This window comes from Bufo gargarizans, chromosome 2 (assembly GCF_014858855.1).
Source record: "Bufo gargarizans isolate SCDJY-AF-19 chromosome 2, ASM1485885v1, whole genome shotgun sequence".
NCBI lineage: Eukaryota > Metazoa > Chordata > Amphibia > Anura > Bufonidae > Bufo > Bufo gargarizans.
Genome location: NC_058081.1, coordinates 680705447 through 680716427, shown reverse-complemented (window position 1 = coordinate 680716427; position 10981 = coordinate 680705447). Strand labels below are relative to the sequence as shown.

Below are 10981 nucleotides of genomic sequence, written 5' to 3'. Positions count from 1 at the left end.
CTACCGCTGCTGTATGTACTGTGTAATCTGCATCACCACCTCCGCAGTGTCCATGTTGCTACCGCTGCTGTATGTACTGTGTAATCTGCATCACCACCTCCGCAGTGTCCATGGGCTACCGCTGCTGTATGTCTGTGTAATCTGCATCACCACCCCCGCAGTGTCCATGTTGTTCCGCTGCTGTATGACTGTGTAATCTGCATCACCACCTCCGCAGTGTCCATGTAGTTTCACAATGTAATGTTATTTAGCCAAAAATGTATATATTTTATTTTCCCTAATTTTTTAATCCCTTTTTTTTTAAATAAAATTAATTTATTCAGGTTTCTGTTTACCTTTCCAAAATCGGATGGACAAGAAGTAATATTTTTGTGTTCATGCTTGCAGGTAATTACCAGTTCAACTATTATATCATTATTATAAGGTCGAATTCACACGGACGTATGTCTTTCGTGCTACGTCCAACAAATTGCGTGGCACAAGGTACGGACACATACCGCATGGAAGCGGGAATGGGATTGCAAGATCCATCCTTTATACAAAAAAATAAAGCAAAAGGATGGAAAGCAATCTCTGATAGCACTCTATAGTTTTTCTGTACTGTTCTTCCCATCCTTCATTTCCGCAGTTTAGGATTTATAGTCCTAATTTGGACGCGTTTATGAGGCATTGAAATGAACTTATCCCCTGCCGTGATTTAAAATGGCTTTGCACCCCTGTCCTTTTTTTGTTGCTATGCAATTGTGGCTAATGAAACTGTCATAGGGAGAGTTACGCCCTTTTGAATTTGACCTTTTTTTTTTATAATTAAAAAAGTAAATAATTAATATTAATTCTTTCCTTTTTTTATATTTAAAGGATAGGTTGACTGGAATAAAACCGTAGGTATTACTGTATCTTTTAGTGAAAGGTAAGTTTCGAATATTAAATTGAAAGACACTCAACAGCCAAAACCATACTTGACAGATGGTAAGAAAAAAAAAACATTTTAATCTATATGTATTTGGATAATTGCTTTAGTAATATAAATATTTCTCAACTGTGAGAGGAAAAAAATATTACATGATGGGTATGAATGATAGTCACAATAAACAGAACACGAGTTGAGTATAGGATGTAAATCATCCATCCATATTTATAGTTGAGGGAGGCATTTCTCAAGTCTAGTGTTTTATCTGGCGAATCACTGGAGTTGTGATGACTATTTTTTGTCTAAAAGAATGTAAATGTTTGTTTTTCAATTGTACATATGGACAAAAAGCCTTCTACAACCTCTTAGTCCATATAGATGTTATTACTGTTGTGGACATAGATACACAATGTGATTGCGCGAAAATAGAATATTGAATGCTCTCGCTAGCAAAAAAACGGCAAGGCACTAATTTCTATTTACTATTTAAAATGACTACATAATTTACATCCTATTAATCATTGTTGTTTAGAGCGCTATGAAGTTAAACTGTCACCAGAAACAGTGGTTCAAAACCCTCGACACGACCGTCAATAGTACAGCAGGGGGATTCTGTTTTCGTATATGTTACAGAATTCTCTGTTAGGAGAAGCCAGCCTGCTGTTAGGCCTAAGCGCTGGCAATCACAGTGAAGGGATGGGAAATGGGGGAATGGTAAGCGAGACGTGAAGCAAGTAGGACCCTGCCCCCTTGACTCCAAGCCTGGACATAAAGTAACGCTGGCCGTGTATTAAAAATAAATTATCTCACTACTGCAGCATCATATTTAGTAACATATTTTAAGAACTGAATGCCCCGGCTGTTCTCCTGTTTGTCTTATATGTGTTTTTGAACCCCCAGATTGTGGTTCAATTTTTACCTCAGCTTTTTTTTACTTGGCCAGTTATGAATATAGTTACAACCCTCATTCTAATAATTTCTTTTTTTTTTTTATTTATTTATTTATTTTTAGGTCAATTTCATTGAAAAAAATGCCTAGCTGTGTTATCCAACAGTGCAGTAGCCGAACAGTAAAAAAAAAAATTGGGGATGACGTGATACTTCATTGCTTTCCAAAGCAAAAAGATAGTATAAAACTCTGGCTCCAACAGATACCGCAGGATTTTTTGGATATTGACCAACTAGCCCAAAAAATTCTAGAAGAAAACAAAAACAATAAATATCGCCTCTGCTCCCTACATTTTACTGAAGACAGCTACAAAATTACACACCATGGTCGTGTACTTTATCCCAACGCTATTCCAACAATTTTTTCTTTTGAAAAGGGAGACATATTGTTATCCAAAATCTACAACTGGCTAGACCATCAAAAAGGAAAAGATGTCTGCAATCAAAAACAGGTAATCCAGAGGAAGATCTGACAGGACAAATCAGAAGTGATGCCTCCTTGGAAATATCTTCTGTAAGAACAATGGATGTCGCCACTCAAACAGAGTTATCTTTGCTAAACAGCGTCATACTTCCTAAGTCTGATTTCGAAAGTGTCAGTCCACGTAAGTATATTGAAGTAGGTAGTGAACGGAATATTCATTCAATTTCGACTCCAAACCCCGGGAAGCAGAGGGACGAATCAGAATCTCCACTAAAGAAGAGGCAAAATAGGATGTCTTTCAATCAAGATTTTGTCCCTCAAATGGATGAAGATTTTTCATCTTGTTTTACACCTCTATCGCCGATTGCTGAAGATTGCATTGAGGATGAAGACAATGATAAAGAAGATTCGGAAGACGGACAAGACAATAGTGATTATGTACCAAACGTGTCGAGCTTTTTCGAATCAGAACTGGAAGAATTAGCGCCAATAATCTACCAGGACACTGTTATCAAAGCACCAGAACTTACAGTACAAGACGAAAAAGAGCAAGTGAACCAACGAAAACTACTAGTTTTTGAATCCCATCTTGAAAATCTAATTTACAAAGTGAGATGTCAAGGTCAACCTAATTGCAATTATCTTGTCCAAAATTTTAAAAAAACCTTTGATGGATCATATTGTAAGTATACAGGAAAATGCTATGCAGGTCATTATTTTGAAATTTTTGAAACCCAGCCACGAGTTGGTAAGTATGCTTCTGGCAATATTCAACTAGCTGCCTCCCTATTACTTAGCGGTTCAAATTTCCAAAAAATTAACGAATTTTTTAACTTATTGTATGTGGTAAGTATTTCAGAAAAAACATATTACAGGTATCAGACCAATTTTATTTTTCCATCAATTGACAAGGCATGGAAACAGAACCAGCAGTCTAACCTTGACGCCCGCAAAACTAAGAAATTGAGCATATCTGGAGATGGTCAGTGTGACAGTCCCGGCCACAGTGCAAAATACTGTGTTTACACTATGATGGACTGTGTCACAGATACTATTCTTGATTTTGAAGTGGTTCAACGTAGCCAGTGTTCATCCTCCGTTGCAATGGAGAAACATGGATTTGGAATCGTCATGGATCGTCTACTTGAGAAGGGCATGGAAATACAGATATTTGCATCGGATCGACATGTCGGGATTCGAAAGATGATGAAAACCAATTACCCCCAGATCAACCATCAATTTGACATATGGCACTATTCAAAATCCATTAAAAAAAAACTCACAAAAGTTTCAAAAATGAAATTATGCAAGCAAATAGCTCCCTGGATTGACAAGATCGGTCTTCACTTCTGGTGGTGTGTCAAAACAAGTCAGAATAACGTCGACCTATTCAAGGAAAAGTGGTTTTCACTACTGCATCACATCTGCAACCAGCACCAGTGGGAAGCAAATCTGTACAGCAAGTGTGCTCATAAAACTATTGAAGATGGTGATGAAGAAAAACGCTACTTATGGATCATCAAAGACACTCCTCCTTTTACAAACATAGAGAAGATTGTGACAAGTCAGCAATTTCAAAATGATATGCCGCATCTTATTCATGGATGTCACACTGGTGCACTGGAGAATTTCCACAGTTTGGCGTTGAAGTATCGCACCAAGCGGATTCATTTCGGGATGGATGGAATGGAGGCTCGAACAAAGTTAGCGGTTTTAACCCATAATAACAATACCGGAAGAAAACAGGCCACAGTCAAATTTTCACGTTCCAACACTGAAGCGGTCGGAGCAAGAAGAACAAAGTTGTTTGTCCCAAAAGGAAGATCTCGTTGGATCGTCCGCAATGTATACGAGAAGTTATCGGTTGAATTTATGTATGATATTATTGATGATGTACTCAAGATGGCAGGTGGTAAAATCTCACACGATTGGGAAAGTCGAACTGCATCACTACCTCCTAACATAGCAAATATGGAGCGGCCTAATAAAGCTGAAATCAGGCGAATGCAAATTAATCGATTTCGTTACAGCGAAAAATAGAACCTCTTTATAAAAAATTCAAAATAATGGTTCTTCACAGTTAATTTACAAAACAATACCGGTTAAAAAAATAAAAAAAAGTTTTTGTTTATGGTGTTATGGTTATCTCGTTAATCATTTTGTTAGTGTCTTCCAGGAGAGAAATCAAGTCTCTTATGGACTGACCACACTTGATGCCTGTTTCTACTTAGAATGAACAACCATGATTGTCTTTTTTTGGTTCTTATATTCCAACGGTGAGTACAGACATGTTATATAGTTGTACATTTGGATTATACACACCATATAAAAAAAAGGCCTCTTTCACACTAGCTTTTTTTGTTATCCGTCCTAGAGATCCGTCCTCTGCTCTCTTGGACAGAAATCTATTGACCAGGATAATCCCCATGCATCCGCAATGGTGAGAAATCCCTTCACGATGCATCAGGATGTCCTCAGCTTAGTACTGAGACGTTTTTTGGCCGCATCAATATCCGCAGCATGTTATGGATTTTTATCCAGCCAAAAATCATGAATGCATGTTGGAAGAACGGATCCAGAATTAATGCCCATTGAAATTCATTATTCCGGACCAACCCTTTAGTTAAACGTTGTTTCCTCGCATCGTCTTATCCAACGTTTAGCTATATGTGAATGGTTACTAAGGAAGCTTGGACGCTAAAGTCCTGGTTGCCATAGAAAAGAGTAGGGGGAGCGACATACTTGCATTCCACGTTGTGCTCCCTGGGCGCTCCAGGATGACATCAGGGCGCCCCAGTGCATAGATCAAGTGATCCATGCGCGTGGGGAGCTCTGACGTCATACAGGAGCACCACGTGAGCCGCTCGGACTCTAAGTATGCCGCTCCCTCCCTCCCCACCACTACTATTGAATCCTGGACGCTAGTAGCATCCTGGCGGCCACGGTAACACTGAATTTGTTTTGAAGAATGATACGTCTTCAAATGTTTTCAGTTCACTAGCGTTGAGCTGGATCAGGCGTGCACTTCCGGCCACTGAAGTGCTCGCCTCATCTTCACAACACAAGAGTGAAAGAGGCCTAAGTGTGAGTGTGATACTCTTTCTCTCTCTCTCTTGCTCATATGTATATATATATATGGATATATATTTATATATATATAAATATATATATTTATTTTATTTTCTATTTTTTCTCTTAGAAGTTAGATAAGTTTTATATCACGAATGGAACTACAATCAATCATACTGTGTTATGATAATGCAGTTACTGTTGATGGTGAGTGATGTTTTAAAGTCTTACATACATTCCTTAAATTTTACAAAGAGGCAAACATCTTTTTATTTTTTTTTCTTAGGAATGCAAGTGTCCGAATACGTTCCTCTCCCAAGCAACCATAAATATGTTATATTTATTACTAAGAATTTTTTGTTAAAAATGTTTTTACAATAAAATTGTTTATTTTTTAATTTTTTTCAGATGAATTAGTCGGCAGTGTGAATCAAGTTCTATGTGCCCGTGAATGTCCGTTTCTCTACGCAATCTTAACCATATAAAACTATAAACTTGAATTTGACTAATAAAGTTCAGTTATAGACTTCCGACATTTACTATGAGTTTGAATATTTTGGATAAACATTAAAGGATCCCACTCTCACTTGGAGCTTGATTCACGCCGCAGACAGATGCATGTGAAAAAAAAAAAAATTTTATACTATTTATATACTGTGTGTGTTATTTTTAGATGAAACAGAGAAATGTGAATTTGTTACCAAGCAACCAGCAGGAACAGGTTGTAAGTAGCGTCACGTCTCTAATACGCCGGGTATAATTTCGAGAATCTTTTTTTATAGGGAACCTGTCTCCAGGATTTTGTGTATCGAGCTGGGGACATGGGCTTCTAGACGGCCGTTGGCACATCTAGAAGCCCCCAGTCCCCATAGCTCAATGTGCTCTTTTCTCGGCTGAAAAATAATTTTAGAGATAAGCAAATTAACCAGATATCACTCCCGTGTCAGGAGATAATGAAAATATGACTCCTCTCCGGACATTGGAGTCATATCTAGTTCATTTACATATCTCTAAAAACAATTGTTGGCCGCCATAGAATCACATAGAGCAATGGGGACTGGGTATTGCAGATGTGCCACCGGCCATCTAAAAGCCCATGTCCCCAGCTCTATAAACCAAATCCTGGGGAAAGGTTCAATTCAAAAATTGAATTCTTAATAAAACATGTTAAGTCAAATTATTTGGTTATTTAGTTAATTGGCAATTCAGAAGGTTGACTTATTGACTTGGATCCAGAATCCTGCATCGTAGGTGACTGAAAATAAATTTTCTTTATAGCTTTTAATTTTTTTATAATCAAATTTCGAACCAGATTATTAAAGACATGCTATCGCTGCACCCTAACTGGCCCTGCCGGTATCTTAGTACAGAATTCATAGGTGACTGGTTCATAAAACACAGTATACCAATAGTAAAAATAATTGGTGAGTGACAGGAATGGCTAGAAGGGGATGGTTGGAGGCCATTTTAAAAAAATAATATATATATATATATATATATATATTATTTATATCGATATACACATGTATGTGTGTATATATATATGTATGTGTGTGTGTGTATATATATATATATATTAAAATAATGATTATAACAAATAAAATTCAAATAATATAGTTTAATTTGTCAAAAAATGTTTGGTGTTAACAAATAGCATTGTCAAATTTTTGTCCACCCGTTTTCAAATAAATATTGTGAATTATGTATACAAATAACAGAATTGTTTGTTAATCTTTATTTTATGTCAATAAAAAAAAACATTTTTAAACTTATTTTTAACATTTATTGAACTACTATATAACATTTACTCGAATGCCATAAATTCAGCGGGGTGATCGTTGCATTCCTTGAATCCAGTATATTCACTATCAGGGTCAGGAAAACAAGTACGCACTTTATTAACTACACAAGAAGGTATAGGTCTGCGATTACCAATGCCTAGGTATCCATGAACCCAGGCTGTGAAAGATCTGTAGGCAATTTTACGATGGTGCCTGTAAAGATTAAAAAATATAACTTAATATAAATTTCTTTACATAATTAGTTTAGAACATAATCTATTTTTGGTTGAGTCTTCAAAAATCAATCACATTAATGTAATGTTTTATTATAAGTATGATGGCATTGTTACTGAAGGATATTTTTCCCGTGCCATGATTGTGGATCAGCAATTGCTGTTCCACTACATAATTGGTGGGTTCCTTAGCCCTTATGCATCTCAGATGGGGACAAATTTACATCAATGGGTCAGCATATTCTGACATGTGGAACAGAAGTACTGAATGAACACTACAGAAGCACTATTGAGTGCTTTAGGCCCCTTTCACACTTGCGTTTTAGCTTTCCGTCCAAGAGATCCGTCCTTGGGACTCTAGGACGGAAAGCTACTGATCAGGATTCTCCTAACGCATCATGAATGGAGACAAATCCGTTCCGGATGCATCAGAATGTCTTCGGTTCAGTACTGAGACATTTTTTGACCAAACAAAAAGCACAGCATGCTGCGCTCAAAAAACGTTCCGGTCCAGAACTGAAGACATCCTGATGCATCCAGAACGGATTTCTCTCCATTCAGGGTGCATTAGAAGAATGCTGATCAGTAGCTTTCCGTCCAAGAGACCCGAGGACGGAGCTCTAGGACGGATAGCTAAAACGCAGATGTAAAGTGAAAGTGGCCGGGATCCCCTTTGTGGGGGCTTCCATGCAATATGTCCCTTGGCTTTTTGGACCGCAATGTGCATTCGTGTGAAGGCGTCCTTACACTAGATAAATTTGGAAATTAGCCAGTGTACATCTATCTAAACAACTATTCTCAAGACCGGCCATTCTAGGGCCGAAACGATTCCTCGATTGAGTCTTCATTTATGTCAGATGACCACAGAGCAGAACTAAATAAGTTATAATTCGCAATGCTCAACGGTTCCTCATCCGGTCAAAGTTAATAAAAGTGAACCCTAACATTAGACATCTAGTACTGCAGGTGCACGCAGATAACACAGGGAACAGAGGAGAAAAAGGAGTTGCCCTCGACTTCTACTATTATTCCTGTTCGCCATTACAGTGTTCACCATTGTTTTCAAGTTAAATTCTCCGGCACCATGTCAGAATTAATTAACGCTTTACATTTAAAAATTTCCTGTGTACTGCAGCCATACAGCCAAACCCCTCCCATGGATAACATTACACATATTGAAAATACAGGCTATAGAACAAGGGAAAGAAAATAATTGCACGTTGGACTTTGGAGTACCCAAGAGTACAATAATTAGTGGCCCATACCAATGGACGTCTTTCCCAAAAAAAAATGTTTTTTGTTTTTTAAAATTGACTCCCACCCATGTTTACTGGTGCTCCTTCTGATGGTTGATTATATATGTGGCCAAGTGTAAAATATTGGCCAATGTTCGCTTTACGATCAATTTTAGCAAAACATATTAAAATTATCGCGTTAAACATTTGCATAACATGAACGTTTGCCAATGTTAATTTTTTTTTTCACAATGTACTTTTAGCGCAGAATTTATTTTCTCAAATCAGCAGCTCCCGTCAGCTGTCCCTAATAGAAATCCCTTATTGCGTCACAGCCTCAACCATACTTTGCCTCCTATAACCAACAGGTAAATTCAGTTTGAGACCGCTGCTCTAGAACGTAAAATAACATAATCACTAGTGTCCACTAGTGATTCTGCCAGACCATGAAAAAGTAAACTAGGAAGCAAAAAATATTTTTTCAATACGTTACCGATTTTCTTGTTTTTTGGGAGGTGGTCTTTGTAACTGTCCCACAATTCGTAAAACTACGTTGACTGTGTCTTCTCTTTGACAAAAAATAGAAAAAAATTCATGCTGTGTGATACATTGGAAACTACAGATGTACGGAGTTGCATTTTCAACTTCTTTGCAACATATCGATTCAAGGTTGGTGGGCATTGTCACACAATTTTCACATGTACACCAGTCGACTCTGCCAATTCGGCTCTCTGAACATAATGGTAAGAAATCTTCATAACCTAAATTCTCATTTATTAGCGGATTACTGGGGAAACATTCTTCTTCCCCGGAATATAGTCCAAATTTTGATCTTAGCTCTTGCAATAACTCGTCCATCTTTTAAGAGAAAATAAATTTTAGTATAATGTATTAGTATCATCGGAATATCTCGCAGTGTTCTAATTTTATTGAGCTAGGGACAACAAGACAAGCATCGTTTGGCACCACCCAATTTTTGGACATTGAAATAATCTTATGATAATGATTGTACAAAAATATAAAAAGAACAGGAGATACAATATCCATTGCACCTTGTGTCATCCTCATGACTTACACTCTTCCCCTTTTCTACCAAGGCACAGTTTTAATATATAGCATATATAAGGGAGGAAGAGCCCTGGATCAGGCTGCGTATCTACTACGTCCATCCTTACAGTTGACTTATTGATTCTGTCAGCCAACAACAGCCCTGCACGACTGCCAAATACTTTCTCCGCATTGCTCATTACCGAAAAATGAGCAAATATTATTTAATAATCAAATAAAAAATTTGAATTTTTTTATTTACCTGAATTTCGTTATTATTGGAATTTAGGGAAACATCTCCGCTTATTTCTTCACATGCGTTATCGTCTGGTTCTTTCCCGTCTTCAATATTAATTTCCAAATTTAAATATAAAAATAAACCATTTGAAATTACATCAAGAGTTTTTTTAATATACACAATACTAAAAAAAAGGCAATACCTGTAGATTTACTATTTCACCATCTATGTAGTCCTCTTCAAAGCAACCTACAATGTCGTAATTACTTTCAATAGACACAGTGGAATCGGTGAGCTGTACTATGGTTATGGTACATGGTTCCTCATCGGAAATAAAGTTGCGGTACTGTAAATTAAACCAACAAATTAAGGTAGAATAAAAAATATAATTGTTTTAATATAGAGACTCACCTGGTCCATCTCTTTACGGTTTCTGTAAAGATATTATTCTAAAAAAAAATATTACAAATTTCGATTATTGTTTTAGTGATGACCATTTTACTACATGGACAGTGCGGTGTGGCTGATGCAGATTACACAGTCATACAGCAGCGGAACAACATGGACACTGCGGAGGTGGTGATGCAGATTACACGGTCATACAGCAGCGGTAGCCCATGGACACTGCGGGGGTGGTGATGCAGATTACACAGTCATACAGCAGCGGAACAACATGGACACTGCGGGGGTGGTGATGCAGATTACACGGTCATACAGCAGCGGTAGCCCATGGACACTGCGGGGGTGGTGATGCAGATTACACAGTCATACAGCAGCGGAACAACATGGACACTGCGGAGGTGGTGATGCAGATTACACAGACATACAGCAGCGGTAGCCCATGGACACTGCGGGGGTGGTGATGCAGATTACACGGTCATACAGCAGCGGAACAACATGGACACTGCGGAGGTGGTGATGCAGATTACACGGTCATACAGCAGCGGTAGCCCATGGACACTGCGGGGGTGGTGATGCAGATTACACAGTCATACAGCAGCGGAACAACATGGACACTGCGGGGGTGGTGATGCAGATTACACGGTCATACAGCAGTGGTAGCCCATGGACACTGTGGAGGTGGTGATGGAGAGTT

General features: G+C 37.9%; 2 protein-coding genes across 2 annotated transcripts; one reads left to right on the top strand and one right to left on the bottom strand.

Annotated features, from left to right (window-relative positions):
* The first annotated feature begins 320 nt into the window (after positions 1-320).
* LOC122926960 lies at positions 321-4558 on the top strand. Its single transcript, XM_044278488.1, has 2 exons — positions 321-387; positions 859-4558. The coding sequence occupies exon 2, from the start codon at positions 2382-2384 to the stop codon at positions 4320-4322; it is 1941 nt and encodes a 646-aa protein (XP_044134423.1). The 5' UTR covers positions 321-387; positions 859-2381; the 3' UTR covers positions 4323-4558.
* A 2597-nt stretch (positions 4559-7155) lies between these two features.
* On the bottom strand, positions 7156-10305 carry LOC122926299. Its single transcript, XM_044277669.1, has 5 exons — positions 10297-10305; positions 10108-10231; positions 9910-9989; positions 9094-9458; positions 7156-7345 (listed from the first exon to the last, which is right to left on the bottom strand). Exons 1-5 carry the CDS (start codon positions 10303-10305, stop codon positions 7156-7158), a joined length of 768 nt encoding a protein of 255 aa, XP_044133604.1.
* Between the last annotated feature and the right edge of the window lie 676 nt (positions 10306-10981).